Below are 21,103 nucleotides of genomic sequence, written 5' to 3'. Positions count from 1 at the left end.
GATGCAGTTGCGAGATGCTCTTCCCATTCCCCGACAACGGGCGCCAGAAAAATGTCTTGATGACGTTGGGAGTCCAAGTGCAGAGTGTTGTGTCAGCGGAGTATTTTTTCCAACGAGGATGACTCGAGGGTTATATCGAACTCTCGGGGAATGGAGTAAAGAGTTATCTCTCCCTCTTTTCTTCTAGCAATCCTGCAAAATAAAATAAATCCTTGTGTCCCCAACTCCACCATATGGTTGCCAAACACAAGGTTTCATGTAAGTAAAAGTAATATAAAGTAGTAACTAGAGTAAAGTAAACTAAACTAATAAAGTAAACTAAGTAAAAGCGGTAAAAATTTGTTTATTTCGGGATTTTGAGTGCAAATAAGATAACTAATTTCCTCCTTCTACGAGGAAGCCCTCTCTCAAGGACTAATTCCCTCCTTTTATGAGGAATACCTCTCTCAGGGACCAATTCCCTCTACCTACAAGGAAGTCCTCTCCCAATACCAATCCGTATCCTAAGCCTTATCATTCTTGCTCACTCCAGTTGACCAGTTGCCAAACATATTCGTAGAATATCAAATGGATAGTTTTTTTATGCACCGCAGATTTCAGCCCACTTAACTCTCTATGCGGGAGCCCACGGTTCGTTGAGAGAAAAAAACGACGTATGAGGGCTAGCCCGCGGTTGCCGCGTCGGGCCGCATAGCGCTGCAAACTCGGGAAGGCCATCATGGCGAGCGCGGCTGCGCGCCAGAGCATCCACAGCAGGCGATCGCGGCGTTTCCTATACTAGATTTAAATGTGCGCCTTGTCGCACGATCCCGTGAAATTAGGGCTAAATTACAGGTAGTATAATAATGATAATAATTACGTAGCTAAATGATAATATATTTTTAACTTTTACAAAACAAAGTCAATCAAGGTGAAATTGAGATAACAATATCAGGAAGTAGCAAACTCTTATATACTACCACAAAAATAGAGGAATGTATTAAACATTTATATGAACTGATGGTGTAATAGTAGAAGTAAGTCTTATCAATCCACACACCACCCAAACTTTCACATAGTCAATCACTGGGTAAAATATTATGTGTATTAGTAGTATCACGACATGTGTTTACAATACAGACCATATGAAAATATAATATACCTCTAATCCTTTTTATCTAAACAATAATTTAATAGCACTCTCAAGAGGCAGCCGCCTAACATAATTACTTTTAAAGTCATCATGAGAGAGGGCCCAACAGTGTAAAGTGTGAGATAAGTTGTTCCGTGAGAGAGCTACTAAAAATGTTCACAACACAACAAAAATATCATAACAATAGATCAAGAGTGGACCTGATTTGAGAAGCCATTGAAAACAGTTTCATGTCTACACACATCAGACATGATTCAAATTCAAACAGTTCATGTCTAGGATTTGGGAGCTGCAGGGGAGGGACGACTTAGGGGAGAAATCACAGAGGACGGAGGGAGGAAGAATGGCGAGGAGGAGGAAGCACGGAAAAGGAGGGGCCTACCTGCGCCACCGCTGGGGTGTGCCTGTGGCTGGGCCTCTTCTCGCGCCATTGCTGCTCGCGCGGAGCAGCACGAGCTGAAGGTCTGCAGCCCGACCTCGTTTGCCGAAGAAGACGGGGACAACGCCGAGCTCTGGGCTAGGGACACCGACGATTGGGAGAGGAGGATGTGCGCGACAACGGCGGCCTCCGCCTCAAGAGCTCGCTGGCGACCGAGCTCCAGGGCGAGGCGCCCTCCCCGCTCGCCTCCTTGTCGTGTACGACAGCGGCGGCCTCCGCCTCAAGCGCTCGTTGGCGACCGAGCTCCGAGGCGAGAGAATCGCAGAGGAGTGAGGGGATTGTGAGAGCGCACATCGATTGGGCAAGGCGGCTAGGGTTTCCGTCAGTCGATCTCGTTTTTATATGGCAGGTGCGAAAGACTGAAAATACCCCTACGGGTAGAGATCCACTGCCCAACTCCAGTGCGCACCGACAGAGATTCCAGCCGCAGTGGCTAACATGCGGGGCCGGAAAAGGTGGGGCCCATATGTAGCCGGAGGCGGGTAACAATCGGCCATTGCATGGGGTTAGCTAGCGAGAGGAGAGCGAGGCGCCCTCCCCGCTCGCCTCCTTGTCGTGCACGACAGCGGCGGCCTCCGTCTCAAGCGCTCGTTGGCGACCGAGCTCCGAGGCGAGAGAATCGCAGAGGAGTGAGGGGATTGTGAGAGCGCACATCGATTGGGCAAGGCGGCTAGGGTTTCCGTCAGTCGATCTCGTTTTTATATGGCAGGTGCGAAAGACCGAAAATACCCCTACGGGTGGAGATCCATCGCCCAACTCCAGTGCGCACCGACAGAGATTCCAGCCGCAGTGGCTAACATGCGGGGCCGGCAAAGGTGGGGCCCATATGTAGCCGGAGGCGGGTAACAATCGGCCATTGCATGGGGTTAGGTAGTGAGAGGAGAGCAAGGCGCCCTCCCCGCTCGCCTCCTTGTCGTGCACGACAGTGACAGCCTCCGCCTCAAGCGCTCGTTGGCGACCGAGCTCCGAGACGAGAGAATCGCAGAGGAGTGAGGGGATTGTGAGAGCGCACATCGATTGGGTAAGGCGGCTAGGGTTTCCGTCAGTCGATCTCGTTTTTATATGGCAGGTGCGAAAGACTGAAAATACCCCTACGGGTGGAGATCCACTTCCCAACTCCAGTGCGCACCGACAGAGATTCCAGCTGCAGTGGCTAACATGTGGGGCCGGCAAAGGTGGGGCCCATATATAGCCGGAGGCGGGTAACAATCGGCCATTGCATGAGGTTAGCTAGTGAGAGGAGTGCACAAAACAAACGGACGAGATGCACCGATGAAAAGATCTGACGGTCCACGTGCTCAAATCGTTGTGAGGCCCCCTATGGGGGGCATCTATTATACCTTTAGATGCCGACCAGGTCGGCGCCTGCACCGCACCGCACACCCCCGCGCGCGGTGTGGGCCGGCTCGGTTAGGCGATTTTCCCTATTTCTCTTTTTTTTCTTTTTCCTTTTCTTTTCCGTTTTCTGTTTTCTTTTTTCCCTTTTCTGTTTTCTTTTCTGTTTTCTTTTTTATCTCTCGTTTTTTTCTGTTTAAAAATAATTTTCGAAAATTTTTAAATTTGAAAAATGTTCAAGTTTGACAAAATTTGAACGAATTTCGAACATCGAACAAAATTTCATTCTTGAACGAATTTTAAATTTGAACGAATTTCGATATTGGAATAAAATTTTAATCTTGAACAAATTTCCAAATTTTGGACGAATTTCAAAATTTGAACAAATTCAAATTTTGAACGTTTTTTGAATTTTGAACAATTTTTACATTTTGGATGATTTTCAAGTTTTGAACGAATTTAAAATGGAACATTTTTAAAATCTGTAGACAGAAAAAAAAACCTGTAAAATGTTAGTTTTTAAAAATAAAACTATAAACAGAAAAAGGAAATAAAATAAGAAAACGAAAAAGAAAAAGAAAAGGAGGTTACCTAATGGGCCGCGGCCAAGTTACAGCCGCCGGGTCGGAGGGGTGTGCGACGCCCCGTACCTACCGACCCGGTCGGCATATAGCAGCGATGCGGGAACTCTGACTCTCTGAGCTCAGCAATAAATATCACGCTTACCGCACACGCAGTACTTCCTCCTCTAGCCATGTTGAGCCGCACTCGTAGGCGGCGCAACGCAAAATGGACGCTTAAAATGTCCGCGCACATCCGTTTGCGTCGGTCTAAATGGTCGAAATCAATCGCGCCTTCGTTTGTCTTTTTTTGGATTTTGTCTTTTCTAACATAAAAAATAATTTACATAGTGAAGAAATGAAAATAAAAATAAAAATAAAAACTAACGCCTTCGCCTACTCCTGTCGAGCACGACGAAATCCGTTACCAGCCACGACCAGTTGGCAACCGGCGGAACATACGCCGGTGGTGGAGGTGGAGGTGGAGCCACCCACGGATTGTACGCCGGCGGTGGAGGTGGAGTCGGAGGCGGTGGTTGCAGGGCTGAGTTCTGGAGCGCCCGTCGTAAGGCCTCTTCCTCCGTGAGATCCGGCGGCATGATGCCGGTGGCATACCGGGACAGCGGCGGCTGCACCGGTCGGTCCACCTCCTAGACGAGGATGTTGAGCCTCTCGATCTCGTCGGCCGTTCATGGAAAATGCAGGCAACGAAGTCGTTGATGTCGTTCTTGGCCTCCTCATAGACCTCATCGTCGTCCTATGGAGGCACGAGGCAAACCGCAAACGGAAGTGGCCATGTGTGGCGCAAACGCGGCTTCCGCGGTGTGTCCCGCCTGCACCCTGAGTTGTGATACGATTCTTTTCCATAGTTGATAATATGTGCACTGTTTCCAGCAAAAAAAAAAAAAAAAAAAAAAAATATGTGCACTGTAAAAGGAGTTGATAACAGTAGATTTAAGAGTTTCCTTTTTCTTCAAAATTTTAATCCTTACGAAATTTAGTGCAGGGTATTTGGTAGATTGAGGTTGTCAAATTGTGGTTAAGTGCATTTTTATGCCTCCAGTGCAAAAAATAAATAAATCTTGATTCAGCAACTGCTGCTGCCTCCGGTGCATTTTTATGCACATACTGTTCTATCACTAAAACGTTTGGGTTTTTCTTTATAAACTCACTTGTTCAAGAACAGGAAAGGTTGAACTTTCCAAAGAAAACAGTAAAAAATAAAATATGCCACAAGCATTGGCCCAAAATGTTGATATCAGAAGCTTGTGATGTGAGACATGCAGATGTACTATGTATAGAAGGAACAAACACTTGTATTCAGAATGTTCCAGTGTTTATCAATGCTGAGGATGTATGTTCTTATACCAAATCTTATGTACATGTATTTGTTCGAGTTAACCAAGTTGGTTGCATAAACCCTCAGTTCAGCGCATAGTGGACCCTCTCCAATGTTCTCATGACCTGGAAAATTGAGATAGACCTGGGTGGTCCCTTTCCTGAAGGCGCAGCATCAAGAATAGTTTGTTGTTGTTCACTGGTGAGCTCCAAGAATTGTACGAGCATGTCACCATCCAGAATTGAAGGTACTCCCGACTGTCGCATAAATAGCACAGGTTACTAATAACCCACGTTAGCGATAATACTAATAGAATTGTTCAAAGAGTGATGATAAATTATCCTACCGGGATACCACGTCGACGAAACTCTGCATGATCATTTCCCAAGAGTGGAGCAGTCAACTGGTGAACGGAGAGTCTTTCTTGGACATCTTGCAACAGATGGTGCTCCTCACTGCATTATCAATTCACACGCTTTCAGGAACTGGATCAGAACTCGAGACAGATGTGAATGAAGTAACTGCAGGGCCCTCTTTACATAAGGCAATGACACAATTCCATTTTAGAGGAGATGGCATTAAAACAAAAAATCAAGTCTAGCATAGTGCAAGGGAACCAACTGACCAAAAATTGTTTCCGTAAAAAAAAACTGACCAAAAATTGTTGAAATTCATGATATGGTATTCCTCTTAAAGAACTTCAGATTTTCTATTCATGTGAAGAACATTGAAAAGTCATGCGCATAAGAAAAACTCTTACGTCCCAACTCTCGGTACATACCTTGTGAGTGGAATCAGAACAAAAACACTCCCCAGCATAGTACTTGCCACAACACAGTTATAAGCCGACTCCAACACCGGGTCTGTCTCATTATCAATTGGAAGCCGGTACCTAAATGCAGCCTACAATATATTACATGAACGAGTTATAAGATTCCATCTGTTCTAGATAGAGAAGTCAAACAGATGTTGGTTAGATTTTCCTCAGGGAGCAACTGAACAGAAACAGGATAAGCCATAACAAAGATCAAACTCAGACAATTAATGGTGAGATCCTTAAGAGCATGTTGGGTTGGAGGGATGCGGATCCAAATTCTTAGGATTAAATACCGGACTACACAAATCCCTTCCATCCCAATACTCCCTTGTATCTTCCCATGTGATGAAATTGAACTGATTGGCTCTAAGGCCCTAGGTAACAAAAACTTACCTTCTGGATGCTCATAGCAATTTCTCCCATAAAAAATGAGCAGTGTACAGCTAAGTTCTTTTCTGGACTTTCAGAAACTGCAAGATATAGTTAAAAATGTCAAAGATCTTGACAACGTAAGATTGCAATAATTTAGGGAGCAAGCTTGATCACAGGAACATGGATCCAAACACAAAGATCAGAAAACAAACATACACAAAACTACAAACCCTCCACAAATTTCCTAAAACAAATTTATATTGACAGCTTTTCTGTGGTAAGATAGGATCTCTAATTACATGTTTATAACATATAAGATAATAATTTGAACACTTAGGCCATGAATAAATAGCACAAGAGTATATGTGAAATACTACTAAGGAGAAGAAAGAGGACTCATCGACATATACATCGCATGTAGTCTACCTTCAAGTCTTGGGCAGGATAATACAGATATGCTCCCGCATCGATCTGATACCACAGCAGTTTCACAGTTTAAAAGAGCAACATCACCAACCAATCGTTGAGCAGGATCAGCGTAAATAAGTTCCAACTTCCTAAGACTCTGAGTTTTTAAAAAGTGAGTGAGAAAAGATTAGGTGTAATAACAAGAGCGTTACTCCATAACAAGAAACATCATTTGTGAAGGTGTAACATTTAAACCCAGTGTTACCTCGTTATAAGAATAGAAGAGAAGACCATCACGACAATCACCCACTGCAATCCGTGACGCGTACGTCTTCAAACAAGTAATTGTAAATCGTGTTCTACTCACGGCGTACTTTTTCATACGATGAGGATTTTCATTCACAAAACAAAATACACAAAGCTGTGAAGATGGAGAAAAAATATGGAACAAGTGTTAGAGCGTGATTCTCCCCATAATTGATGGTAGGCAAATTAAACTGAACCTATTTAACTTAGTAACATGAAAAACATGGTATTGTCACAAAGATCCCCACTACTATGAATGATGAGGGTACTCTGCCTCCACACCCGGCATACATTGTTTGCCGAAGTGTTTAAGACAGGGAGGGCAAGGAGCCAAGGAGTGCTATTTTCCAGAATAAATTGTGGTATCTATGTCATTTGAGGTTTAGGCGGTCTAAGTAAGATAGTTTGCTTTTCTGTGGCAGACACATAGTAAGCTCTATGCTCCTTTGAATGCTATTTCTCTGGTCTTGCTTCGTTGTTGTCATCAAGCAAGATCCAAGTGAATTATGACTTAAGTATGAAGCTAAGGAAATAACTGATACCAGCTGTATTATGCCATACCGTATTACCAGCTGCTGCCAACACATATCGATCTAGATATGGATATACAGCAAGAACTGCACCAGCAAAGGTAACATGAGTCAGTGATCTCAAATGTCCTGTCATCTGTTCAAGTTGAATTTGGTTGTAGCAAACATCATCCGGACTGCTGCACATGCTGTTGCTAGACAATTCTTCAGTTGCGTATCCAACAATTTCAGGGAATGAGCCCGTGTGAGAAGAGGAACTCAAATTAGAAGTTGGAATAAATGAACTGCTCTCACGAGGACTTCCAAGAGTATCCAAGCTTAGAACAATTAGGCGTCCCTTGATGCTGCTTCATGAAGAAAAACAGCTTAAAAATAGTTCAAAGTACAAGTCATGGAAATGGAAAAGGTAGGTTAAGTACAGCAGCTACAACGTAAGAACAAAAGAAACGTAAAGCATAAAAATAAATTATTAAGCTGCAACCAACTCGAAAATGAATGATAAATTACATTGAAAAAACTGGTAATCGAACGAAAAGACATGCACATAAAACCATGGCAGGAATTAACAGGCAAGAATGAACCTCAAATTACTGGCAACAAAATGTATATTTATGAAAAAGGCCAAGTGTTTGTGTTTCTGTTTAAGAAATACTAGGTTCAATACAAGATGTGTTAAATTTAACAAATTAAAAGTGCTCAGATCATCGGTTGGGAACAAGACACAGCATCAATTACTGGGTGCCCTAACAGTAGCTTGGCACATACATTTGTGAACCCACCCATGCTCACTTGTGTAATTACTGTAGAACTAGAATCATAGTCTAGCACAGAATTATGAATAACAGGTGGTTGCCACCAGGTGTGGGATCCCTTACAGACAGTCAAAAGAAAAGAATAACTATTTTTGGACTGTCATTGGTCATTATCCATGGTTGTGCATTCAATCCAGAATGAACACGATCTGTAATATCAGTAGTGTCCTAGTCAATAGTCACCACCTAGTCCGTGTTTGCCTTCCCTGGCAGCTACTCCACCTTATCTAGAGGAGGGTTTCACGTGTAGATTGATGAAGCACCGTACTTGTCTGACATTTTTGAAGATTTCTTTTGCAGGTCCAACCATTCCAGTTACATTCTTATAGCACAACATAAGAAAAAGAAACTAAGAATGAAGGGCAAGAGCTCAATGTTTAAATATTGTTGTAGATATCAGTGAAATGTAAGTTTTTCCATGTATGGGCAAAGTGATTCAAATATACAATATGTTAACAGTTGCCTGATCATCCAGGGCTACATTAGTATGGTGTGAAGTTCATGAACGACAATAAAAATCATACAAAATGGCGTAAGCAAACAGACATGCCAGAGGTAAACAGACAGATAATAACTAACACCGCAATTGCAACTTGAAGGGTAAATATTGCTAAGTATCAAAGATATGTGACAGGACAACATTTGCTTTATAAGCAAAAATAGATGGGATATAGACCTTTCTGCTTCGCCATTTGGCATCATTGGATGGTCATTAGATTTACTTGTCCCAACAATTAACACTTGCTCACTTCCTATTTTCGCAATCTGGATGCATCTTGCAGTTTCACCAGGTTCACACTTGAATCTGGAAAGCAAGGTGCCATTATTTGGATCTATTTGGACAATATCTGAAGAACACGATGCACCAGTTAAACCAGTTCTCATAACCAACAGTGTTCTACTATCGCTGTGGTATAGCACTTTCCTTGGAGTCCCTCCAATTGAAAACTTCTGTGCATTTAATCTTTTGCCATGAACCATCTCAACCTGACAAAAAAAAATTGCTTCAGACTGACATAAAAGGAATACAAACGGCAACACATGTGTGCAAACATATGTAGGAATGAGGGGAGAAAATAGAAACACCATCCATAACAACAGCTACAGCAAAAGCCCTAAAGACAAAGTGACATGCTTTTGCTTGCCAGTAATTGCCTCATAACATATGAGGGACATAACTGACGGCCTAGAACAGAAAGAAGTATATCTGAACGCGGTAGGGTTCTGAAGGGACAAAACTAAGAGGTCTGACTTGGCCAACATTTCCTGTTTCAATATTTCAAATCAGCTAACATCACCAAAACAAAAGCACATGTGCTATAAAAGAAGTAATAACTCTGACAACTGCTACCAACCCAGTTTCCCTACAGGTCTCTAACTAATAACTCACAAAGCACATGCATATTGGAATAATAAAGTGGAACTTACTTCCAAAGGTCAAAGAAAAACTGAACCATGATCTGCCCTGGATAATGACTAATGGGCACCCTATTTGCTGGCAAACAGTTCAGTATCCCAGAAACAGTGTTAAGCTAGATATTTTATTATTCATGCAGACTAAACAATCATCACAATCAAAGAAGATACTTGATCAAATTTTTCGTAGTAGCTCAGGAATTGCTGATTTCAGGAAGTGCAGAAATCTGCACATAGTGCTTGTTGGCCAGAATACTTGAATGGTCAGAAGACTTATTTGGTTGTCTGGTTAGCCATGGAATTTAGCCACTGCTGGAGTTGTTTGGGACATGAGCAAGCCACTGTTTCTTCAGTCCGAGGAAAAGATCTCATGGAGGAAGATATGAAATGAGCGTAAGAGAGGGATGAAGTAAAATTCCCTCCATCTTGGCTTCATACCAGTTACAGCCCCTACCATAGAAGTTATTATCACATCTGACACAACCACTAATACAAAAATTCTACCATTACTTTTCTAATTATATGTTAGCAAAAATCATTGAAATTACTCTTCACAACAAATCTACAAATATCATTTCCATCTGTCAAATTTAACTACTTCTGTTTATATTAATGCTAAAAGGCAAGTCTGGCGCACAGACTCCTCCTGGAGGTCCTGTATCGAACTTTTAAAAGATGAATTCTAAGCTAGACATTGATTGCAGAACAAAGGTAGTATATATAGTTACTACTTAATAGGCATCAAACAACAACAATGATCTAATCTTATAGTTCAACTTAGTTTGCACTACTATACCCTTCACAATTCTTTGTTATCAATCTCGGTGACTCGTGATATGAACTATGAGAGATAACACAATCATTCCTGACCTCTCAGAAGAAAATATGTGCAGACATGTTTTTCTTTCTAGATTCAAAGAAGTCCTAGTGACTTACCAAATGCAAACAGTTCTCTGCAACGAACAGCAGACCACTGGGGCAATCCGCGGAAGATACCGGAGTCACATGGGACGCAGGCAGAAATGAGATGGATGAATATGCCAAGCTGTGCCTACTAGCGTGTAATAGCCAAGACCTATCACTGAGAACAATAATGTCAGCATTAGCTGAATCACGCAATGCTACCAAGCCAACCGGGGTAATTCCAATATGGCGTATGGCAATCAACTGAAGGGGTGTATTAACACAAGGTGTAAAAGAATCCTTGTAAAAGGAACCAGGGAAATAATGGTCTTTGCTCGTGTCTGACTCAAACCTGAGTAGCATGCCATTTCTTAGACCTGCCAGAATGTAGAACCTCTCAGATGCTACAAACCGAACATTTTCAGGTATACAGCCACTGATAGGAGCACCAAACGCATTGTTTACTGATATAGACCCAATAGAGAGTAGCCTAAATGCTTCTTCCGGTTCCAGTGAGACAACCTCCACAGAAGGTTTATGAGTTCCAATGACAGCAAACATGCGGACATCAACTTTAGCAGCAAGATTATTCCCTTTTCTCTTCCTAACATCACCACCACCCACTGCAGAAGATACAGTTCTAAGTTTCGAGTCCTCTTCCGGGATGGATATGCAAGAAACTTCATATTGCAATTGGACATGCTGTGTCTCATACAACTCATACTGAAATGAAGATAATGATCTGACCCTGAGAATATAAAGGCAACAAGGATTTGATGTAGCAACAGCAACCATATTCTGTCCAACAGCACCAACACTGATAGTGACATCAGGATACCAGACAAAAGAAACTGGGGAACTTAAGGGAGCGCCCTCAGGGTGAGCATATGTTGTAGGCAAACAAAGCTTTACACCTTTGCTGTGAATTTGCACAAGCAAACCATCAGCTATTAAACCACACGCCAAAGTGCAAACATCAGGCTGAAATCCAACAGCATCACTGATGTCATTAAAGCTCAGTCCTACTGATAGTACTCTTGTTTCCTCAACAAATGCTAATATAAGAAAAGAGTGATATGTATCAGTTCTCTTCATTCTCAATGTCCACAAACCAGTAACACCCTGATAAATAGGTTCGGTCCTCAGAAGTTTCTCCACATTGATACCATTGCGTATAACACGCAGTGATCCCTCCGGGCACATTCCGCAACATGAAAACATTTGATCCTGCTTCTCACCATGGTAGTCAGCAATTGCTAAATCTAATATAGGTCCTACATTCTGAACTGCACTTTTGTGCACCAGTCTTCCATGTTCAAGTTGAAGAATCATTCCATCTCCCATCTCTACAAACCCTGCTATCATTCCTCTGTTCAACCATAAAAGAGGTCTACAAGGCAACCCCCTATGGACACGCTCAGGCAATACCTTCACTCCTTCAACATCCCAATTAAATTCCAGCGTATGAAATTCTCCGTCATCCAAGCAAAAGATCAGCCTCGGTCGTCCTCGCACTGCATCTGGCTCCCAGCTCCATGAGCAAATAATCCTTGATTTCATGCTACCTGCATTATCAACACCATCAATAGCCATGTAATTGTCATCCATCATTATGTTATTTCCAGAGTCTCTCAGTTCTAGCAAAGCACAAGCAGCAACATCGTCATCAACATCTAATCCTCGACAGGAATCTTCAACACTGATCTGCCCTCCAATCAGACTGCCTGTTATGCTTATCCTAATGGTACAGCAGATGTCTTTCGGTTCCCTAAGATCCACAAATAGAATATCACCAGCACGAAATAGAAGTGCAAAGCCATCCAGCTGAGGAATTTCTGAGATGTCAAGCGCCAAAGGTCCAGGTTCTGAGAAACTAGATAGGTGCTGGATGCCACCATCGTTGGCAGCTAGTGCATACACTGACAATTCATTCACATCAGAGCCCTTCCTGAAACAAAGAAATTGCGCCACTTAAATAACAGTACAAGGGAATCAGATAGCAACTGTATGTAACGATCGAGCAAACCTATTAATTATCATGGCCACAACAGGGTAATATTCATCCATCGAACAGCGAGTCCTCATGAAGCACATGCTCCAAACCGTACCGCGGATATCACTGGTCTTATATACAACGTGCATGATGTTTGCCCTCTCTACGATTTCTGGTGGATAAAAATATTTCTGAAAATTATGACATGGAAGATCTTCAAATCTGGAATAATGTACTGGATTAGATTGGGCTTAAGCAACAGAAGTAGGAAAGGCACTATTTACATTCAATAGCCACCTCTCATAGATTTTTACCTCTATTTGGACCATAGACATGGGGACTCTTTCCAACATGCACAAAAGCAAACGCATCCTCGTACGCACTGATGGCAATCCAAGCAGAGCTGGCAACACAAGACAGAATGTCAATAACTTCATGACACGAGCCGTTCTCTAAGGGCTCACTAGGCTACGAAAACATCAACCAGTAATAAAGTATAGACTTGCATTAAAGCATCATAAGGAAGAATTATGAATTCATGACTATAATTAACAGTATCATATTCATATGCATTGAAAGCTTCCACAAATAACAAATCTTAGTAATGGAGAAATATTGATACTTTGTTAGTCAGGGTCAAAGTAAGTCATGCATAAAATGCCTCAACAGTCACCGAAGCACCATTTTACATAGTTCAAATGATTTCTTGGATTACATCCTCCTGATATAAAGCGTTACATATTGTGAACTAATAGCCAGAATGTGCATGTTAAAGCACAGTAGTGAAAGCTTTATTATTTCCAAAGTTAAACATAAGTGTCAACGTGCACATCGTGGAGCTGGAACTCTCTCGGTCTCTCCCGACTCACAGTGAAAAAGGCGACATCCCCCCGGTCCCCTTCGCCTCCAACGGCCTTTACGGCACCGAGAGGCTGAGGGAACCCGGATCTCTGCATGGAGGAATGGATTAGCCAGTAAGGTATAGGTTTGGGTGTCCTGGCGGTGGGGAGACGAAGCCACTTAGCAGAAATAGGATCCCCCAGGCTCTCTCCTCATGCCGACTGCATCAGCTCTGACCGCGGCAGCGAGCCAGTGAGGAGGGGTGCTCTGGGGCCTAGCTTCAGCAATCGTATAGTAGTCTTTTGGCAACCGGCGTCTCGGCTTGAGGTGATAACTCCACCAAGGCATGCAGATGGCTGGGAGTGAAGCGAGCTTGGAGGTGTGGTCCAGCTTCTTTTTTCCAGTGACGGCCGGTTGTGAGGGCAGACTGAAGGTAGCACGGGACGAGTCCCCGGCCGATGTACGTCCACTGCCAATCGGATCTCACCATTGTGGGTGGCTCTTGCGGCTCACAAAGCCAATTGGTGATGGTGCTAGTTTTGCCCAGATTGTTATGTCCGGTGGCGGCTCTTCCCTGTTCCGGCAATGGTGGAGCTCGAAGGGACGTGAAGGTTCTGGGAAGCACAAAGGCACACAAGGACTTCGTTGTATTTTGTGTTATTTTTAGGATGCTTCATGTAGTTTGGCTGGGACAGCTGCTCTGTCTGTGTTTTGGTGGCTGTATGTATACGTGTACTTGTATCTGGGCTTTATGTGTACGTGTACTTGTATCTGGGCTGTACTATGACTTTTTTTTAGGGGAGGCTGTACTTTGACTTGGTATGAATATGAGTTCACCTTCTCAAAAAAGAACTATCAACCCTCAGATATGAACAGGAAGTGTAGTGTCAGACAGGAAATACTGAAATTTCCTCATGCCACAAAAACAAATACTCCCACCTGGTAGACAGATAGCTGCAAAATAAAGCACTCAATGTGGAAAAGAATAGTATAATAAGATAATGCGAAGATCTTCAGTGCACAAATGCACTATAACAAATTCCAACCATGAGTAGATTCATAACACAAAATGTAAAGGAAATGATTGCTCTCAAGAAAGCAGGGGTCAACATATATATCATTGACTGGTAACAAATAACCGGCCTCGATTTTAACAAATCTAGTATTCTTTCACTAACAAAAGATTCAGGGAAGAACTTTCAACTTACTCATGATCTATAGCCAAAATTCTTCCCAGCTGATCCCTCATATTTCCTGGTTTGGATAGTTCAATATTTCCAATTGCAATAAACCTAAAAGAAATCATATCAAGAAGAGTTATCTGAATAGTGGACCAACAATCTAAGCAACTTTGATCAATCTCAAACACAACAGGATAAGAGCAGAATGAAATTTCGATGCACTAAAGAACAACTAAATTCATGTAAGGTTTGATTTACAACCAGCAGATAACATACTTCTACAAATACTAAACCTGGTTATTAAATTTCTTTAGATCAAATCAGCTCGCTATATTCATTTTGTCTACCTAGAAGCATGGAACCATCACGATGAGCTTTGTTCCCACTTCCCACACTGGATGGCCACAGAGGAGTGTAAAAATAAATAAAGTTTGTAATTTTGCGCCCACAAACCAAGGTACTTCCTAGAATTGAGGAATACAGCAATCTGCTCCTATCTTTCAAGTTTTTGCAGTCCAGTATGCCTATGAAGCACCGATATGACCCGGCATGAACGCATACAATTTGCCTCCATTGCGTGTGTGGATGGAGTGTACGGTTTTCCCAATTTAAAAAGAACAAACGCCGATATGCGGCAGGGACAACTGTCAACATGGCGGGGACACAGGAAAAGCCAGTCGGCCGTCGAAGCCCGCTACTAACTCTAATAAGCCAGCGCTCTCTCTTTTGGCTCGTTTGCCCGGAGAAACTGGATCGAGGATGCTATCGACTGAAGTTGCTCGCACGCGCCGCCGTTACTCAGAATGGTGCCACACCGCCCAGAATTGTGGCTGCTGATGCTCTGATATGATGTGTAATACTGCTGCTGACCTGTTGATGTTGCTACTGTGCTGGCTACAGACTGAAATACCGAAATTGGTCATGCGTATGTGCTATGTCTATCTCAAATTTTTAATACTAGATTATGATTGCAAGTACCATGAGGATTGAGGAAATTGATGATCATTCAGTCATTGAGGACGCAAAAAATGGGGCAGTATTTTGATCCTATCTTACGCAATCAATTATCCTGTCTTTTTTATATGGCATTTTATTTTATTTATATATACTCGTCATATTGCTGTTTTTAGAATTTGCCGTATCCTGTGTCCCCATATCCGTATCGGTGCTTTGCAGTAGTAGTATGCATGTGCTTCAAGATTCTGAAAATTCTGGCTGCTACTTCAGAGCGTGAGTTGGGCGCTGAAAGTGATATGCATCCTACGTACCAAAAAAAAAAAACATGTTTCCCCCTATATCTAAATTGCATGCTCTTTTCTAGCTTTTTCAACTATTACAATCATTATATATACAATACAATGCACTAATTTGTAACATTATTGTCTGGTGTGTCACAAGCAGGTCGAAGAAAAGAAGCACGGCGGAAAGTAACAGTAACGAGAGCAGCACTGACCTATGCATCTGACAAGAAAAGTAAAGAAGAGAAAGCTTTCCAGAATCCGAGAGCAGAACCAGAATTTCTTTCCCTTCAATCTGAAAGAAATAGCAAGTAATTCAACACCTCAAAAACAAATTTGAAACAGCGAGAAAAAGAAATGCAAAATGTTATCGTCTGTTACGAAAATGAATAGCACCTCGGGCCATATGCCGAATTGTTTAAAGCGCCAGTCCAAGACGCCGACATCTTTTATAATTCCAAATGTACTTTGCTCGCAGATTGACTGTAAAACACCATCCTCACCAACCACAACCAATTCTAGTGAAGTTTCCTGCAGCAATGACCCACTTTTTCAGTAAAATACGGAGTAATAACAATAAGGGCAAGAAGCAACAACAGCATGATGCGCAAATAATCCATTAGAGTTGCAACAATAGATAGATAGATAGATAGGTACAACAGATGGGCTTGTTGTTTTCTTAGGTACACTAGAATATTAGTTCATCCAACATATATATTTATCGCTAAAAGCATTTCAGAAAGCGTTCCAATCAAGTGAAATAGATTGGAAAATGAAGAGAGAAGAAACATGAATGAGACATGTTGAGAAAATGAGTCGAATTAATTATTATGCTACTGAAACTGAGACCGTGTTAGCGCAAACAACCCAATTGATTGAAGAGCCACGAAACCGGTTTCAGATTCCCGGCGCATTTCCTTAAGAGCATTGTGAAGAGAGCATAAGCAATCCCAGCCGGATCCAGACCAGCAAACCCCAACCCTATGGTCCGCGGCACGCAGAGCACCCGTTCCCACTAGAATCACAAGACAATCATAACTGATGAAGCCTGCCCGTATGTTAGGCTCTACTCTACACGGCGATCCCATCAGTGCTAGTAGGTGATTCGGCAAGCGGCGGGGCTGGGAGGGCAGGGTTGGAACCTACCTTGCAGAGTACGATCTCCCAGAGGTGCTCGGAGCGGAAACGGCCACGGGCGACGTGCTGCACGGCGCTGCCGTGGAGCACGCGCTTGGCGAGGTAGTGGGTGGCGCTGGGCCCGGCGACGCCTCCGGCGGAGAAGGCGGGGGCAGAGGTCGAGGGACCTGAGGAGGACGACGGCGCCGCCGCCGCAGTAGCAGTAGCAGCATCGGCGGCGGACGAACCGTCGCCGGAGGCGGAAGACTCCATGCGCGAAGGTTGGCCGGCGTGAAGAATTGCGTGCTAGGGTTTGGCTCGGCCACGTGCTGCTGGATCGGGTCGGGGAAGAGGGCCAGGCCCGAGTTAGTGTGGTGGAGCGACCGGCTACAGCGAACTGTGATGTGAGAGAGGGAGGCGCCGGCGTAGGCCGTGTATCTGAACCGATCACGGCCCGTGATTCACGGGCCAATAGACGACGCAAACTGATATCCCGGACGATGCAAAACCCGATCGTGTTACGATCCATGATCCAAATTTACAGGACACATGCGGTTACATGAACAAAGCTGGTTTGGGGTGTTAGAGCATCTCTAGCAGATCCCGCAAACCCGACCTGCATCGTCCTATGCAGGCCGATATGCGGTTTTCTGCGCGAAAACGTCCCTAAGTAGACACCGCAAGCGCGGCCCAGCTCACAAATGCGTTGCAGTCCCCCGCCATCTCCGGCCGTTTCGTGCGAGCAGCAACGCCGCCAACGGGAGATGGAGCAGCGGCTCCTCATCGCCGAGCGCGACGAGCGCCTCTGCTTCGAGTGGGCGTGCCAGTTTCCCGAGGACATCGCCGCGATGGAGGCGTTCTCTGCGCAAAAGGAGGAGGAGAAGGCGACGGCGACGGCGAAGAAAAAGGCGAGCCGCGAGAAGCACCTGGCGGAGTCCGCGGCGAGGAAGGCGGCGAGGGCCGAGAATTTGGCGAGGAGGGAGGAGGAGAAGAAAAACGGCGCAGGGTCGTCCACCATCATCCTCTCCTCCTCCTCCTTCGAGTGGACTTCAACGCCGGTGTCTGACACTACTCCGAGCAGCCACTCGTCGGACTTCGACTGGGATTCGGAGTAGAATTAGGGTAGTTTAATAAAATGTCGCGCCGTACCGTCGAACTTTTAATATATTTCGTATTTCCAATTAAATTTTCGTGTTTTGTTTAATTTGTTTCGAAACGAAAACGATCGAAGTAGCCGTTCGCGCCGCGCCGCGCGCTGCATAATGGCGCGCCCGGCGGAGGAGCACTTTTACCGTCCGAGCACGCGCCGCAAAATGCCGCATCCGGCGAGGCAACTTTCACCGCAGCGCGCTATTAGTTTACAGCGCGGTGGAACCTAGGTTTAGCGCGCCGATTTTTAGTGCGTCTGTTGGAGATGCTCTTAGAGCATCTCCACTATTTTGGGTAGCTGAGGACAACCCGGCGAAAGCGGCAATATTATATTTGAAATTTAACCTTTCAATATAAACAAAAATAGGCTAGAAGTTTGCCAATCGTCGTCTACAAACTTGGCGACCGTCGCCCACAAAAAGAGGTACAAGTTTAGCGATCATATTACAGACATGAGACACGGCGATTAAATAGCAGTCTCCTCGGCCTCCTTCGGCGGGAAGACGGGGTCCTCGTCGATGGCGGCGATCTCCTCGGCGTTTGCCACGGTGGGATCATCGTCGGCAATGACGATGACGGGCTCCTTCTCCGGTGGTGATGGCATTGCGGCAATGCTTGGTGTGGAGATATCCGGGGTGGAGATCGGCGTCTGCGTGGGCGAGGAAGAGGCGGCGGCCGGTTCGCCCCCCACGACCTGGTTGAGGATGATGTAGTGTTGCGCCGCATACTAATGGTTGTGAAATACGCCATATTTTCTCGCGTTTAAACCCCTAGCTAAATCAAGAAATTGACTAAGTTTACCTCTTAACTTGCCACTAATGTCTAATCAATGCAAAGAGGTGCAATCTCTTCTATTTTTGGATGTTGTGCAGGATATCACGTCATAATGGCAAATGTACCTGCAATTACTGAAGAAAATCGCGTCAAAAGCATGAAAAAGTTGACTATGCTCGTAAAGGGAGTTCCAGGGGATTTAACGGGCATCGGTACAGGCAAGCCCTGCCCACTGCGTTCCCGAGGTCAAACACTATAAAAATCGTGAAGGGACCAACGCTGAAAAGAGAGTCATTCGTCGCCAAACAGAGCCGCCATCCACCAGATCCATCTGCAACACACCAAAGGAGATCCATCTCCATAGTTCATCCATTCCATCCTTCATCTCCTCCATAGTCATAGTCATCACCATTGTAGTAGGGAATATTGTGATTTCAATCTAAGTATTTTGCACAATCATTTATATCTTTGTATTTGATCTTGATATTATATGTGAGTAGTCCTCACGGGCTGCGGGTTGGGATGAATCCTCGCGGCACTTATGTGCATCTAATCTTATGTTATGTTTAAGGATTGAATAGGAGTTTTGCGATCTTGTATCCTTGTCTATCTGCCTCGTCTTTGATGATCTGCAGGTACCCATATTATTCGAGAGGATCAAGGAAAGAGATGGGATGAGTGGAGAACGGCGTGCTATCGCCAAACCCAGAGAAAGGGAAAAGTACAGGTACATATTTAGTGATTCATTAGGGATCCTAGCATAATCATCTAGCTTAAGGCTTTGGTCTATATTTACTTAAAAGCTATTGTTGCTTGCGGCTGTGAGGATAATGGTTGGATCATTAGGCTCTTGTCACCTCTAGCTTTAGGGCAAGGGTATTTACAGATGTGCTACTCACAAATCTCTTATCTCTATTTTATTTGTTACGCATATAAGCTTTATTTATATATGTATGTATGCATAGCTGTAGGTGAAACCTTAACCCTGGTCTATTTTCATCATTGAACACAACCCCCTCAAAAGTAAACTAGATAGGTCCGGTAAACTGAAGATAAAATACACTAGCAAAGTCTTGTAGACGTTTCCTTCATAAACCATTTAGCGGTGCTTCCCAATGTTCGATTAAACCTAGATCTTCTAGGAAAAAAGCTTACCATACTACAATCCGTAATCTGGATCGGAGGTATCAACCCTTTTTCTGGCGCCGTTGCCGGGGAAGCGATTTCACTATTCCGGTAAGTTTACTAGAGATCTTGTTAGTTATCTTATTTTTAGTTTTACGTTTTTATTTACTGTTATTAGTTTACTGTTTTACTTTTACTTGAAACCCCAAAAAATACTTACTTCTTCTTTTTCAATCATAGAAGAAAAACCCAAAAAGATAATCACTATGGCAGAAAAGAAGCTTGGGGAATATGTCCCCGAGTGACACAACCGATATCAAAGAGGATCTAGCAAAACTCGAGGAATCACAAGAAACCACCGAGCTTAAAGCTTTATTCGGTCTTATCACCTTAATAGATGCGATGACCATGGCTTTGGTAACATTTAGAAGGATTATTGGAAGAAGATGAAATCTATCAAGAGGAGTCTTTCTCTCTAATGGCTTGCTTGCCTTCTCAGATATAAATATGAAGAATCATATTCACTTATCACATTTATTCCACCTGGCACATTCACTATCACCATGAACCGAATCACCACCGCGCCTATTTTTCCACCTGCAGAAACTCATTTGTTTCTTATTAGTTGTTTAATTTTATGCACTTTACTTTATTGCACTATCAATACTCCAAACTCTTATTATTCACACTCACCACTTTCCATTTCAATTCTTGCAGTCAATTCACCTAAGACTTGTGACACCTTGGGTGCGACAGAAACACCGCAAATAAACATCCTTGTAAGGGTATATTGCCCCTATGTGTGGTTTCGGTAATTAGTGACAACCCCTATGGACTAATGTTTTCATTGAGTTTATGTGAAGGAATATTCCATATGTACTAATTGTATTCCATGTGTTGGATTCAAGTATGGATGCCATGAAGATAAAGATATACCTTGTGTATTGGCATCAAGATCATTGATTTGAAGATATATATGTGATATGATCAAGAAGAAGAAATGAAGATGGAGTTCTTACGTGGAACTCAATATTAGCCATGTTCTAGCTTATGTGATAAGCAATGAATGATCAAGATCTTGAGTGCTTGATTCCAAGTGAAGAATTTAAGTTATGGCTCTAAGTCGGTGTCATGATAGTCTCATAAGTTGAGCTATGGTTGACTAAGATTTAGAGCATGCAAACAAATGAAGAATTATATATACACCTCAAGATAGTATGATAGAGCATGAGAATATACAAGGTTGACCAATACAAAAAGTGAAGAATAGATTCAAGTTTTGTCAACACATGAATTATGAAGAATGTGCCACGTGAAG

The 21,103-nt window shown here is 43.5% G+C and overlaps 1 protein-coding gene across 3 annotated transcripts; it reads right to left on the bottom strand.

Moving 5' to 3' along the window:
- Positions 1–4,718: 4,718 nt before the first annotated feature.
- On the bottom strand, positions 4,719–17,090 carry LOC124680974 (splicing factor 3B subunit 3). 3 transcript variants are annotated; one of them, XM_047215983.1, is made up of 15 exons: positions 16,768–17,090; positions 16,018–16,152; positions 15,837–15,916; positions 14,411–14,494; positions 12,677–12,765; positions 12,396–12,534; positions 10,403–12,317; positions 8,727–9,037; positions 7,270–7,585; positions 6,668–6,823; positions 6,421–6,559; positions 6,016–6,092; positions 5,587–5,708; positions 5,152–5,260; positions 4,719–5,062 (listed from the first exon to the last, which is right to left on the bottom strand). In XM_047215983.1, the coding sequence occupies exons 1-15, from the start codon at positions 17,008–17,010 to the stop codon at positions 4,889–4,891; spliced, it is 4,089 nt and encodes a 1,362-aa protein (XP_047071939.1). In that variant the 5' UTR covers positions 17,011–17,090; the 3' UTR covers positions 4,719–4,888. The 3 variants fall into 3 exon arrangements, with proteins under 3 accessions (XP_047071939.1, XP_047071940.1, XP_047071941.1); XM_047215984.1 differs by having other exon boundaries at positions 7,270–7,582; positions 16,768–17,086; XM_047215985.1 differs by lacking the exons at positions 16,018–16,152; positions 16,768–17,090 and having other exon boundaries at positions 12,396–12,553; positions 15,837–15,869.
- Positions 17,091–21,103: the final 4,013 nt, after the last annotated feature.

The sequence above is a fragment of the Lolium rigidum genome, unplaced genomic scaffold, assembly GCF_022539505.1.
Source record: "Lolium rigidum isolate FL_2022 unplaced genomic scaffold, APGP_CSIRO_Lrig_0.1 contig_32103_1, whole genome shotgun sequence".
In the NCBI taxonomy this organism is placed as follows: Eukaryota; Viridiplantae; Streptophyta; class Magnoliopsida; order Poales; family Poaceae; genus Lolium; species Lolium rigidum.
This window is presented reverse-complemented; position numbering and strand designations above follow the sequence as displayed.

Coding starts and splice junctions, on each gene's coding strand:
- LOC124680974 (XM_047215983.1), bottom strand. CDS start 17,010: ATGGAGTCTTCCGCCTCCGGCGACGGTTCGTCCGCCGCCGATGCTGCT. Junction 7,586..8,726: donor CCAAATGGCGAAGCAGAAAG/GTCTATATCCCA, acceptor TTCTTCATGAAG/CAGCATCAAGGGACGCCTAA. Junction 5,709..6,015: donor TTGCTATGAGCATCCAGAAG/GTAAGTTTTTGT, acceptor AATATATTGTAG/GCTGCATTTAGGTACCGGCT.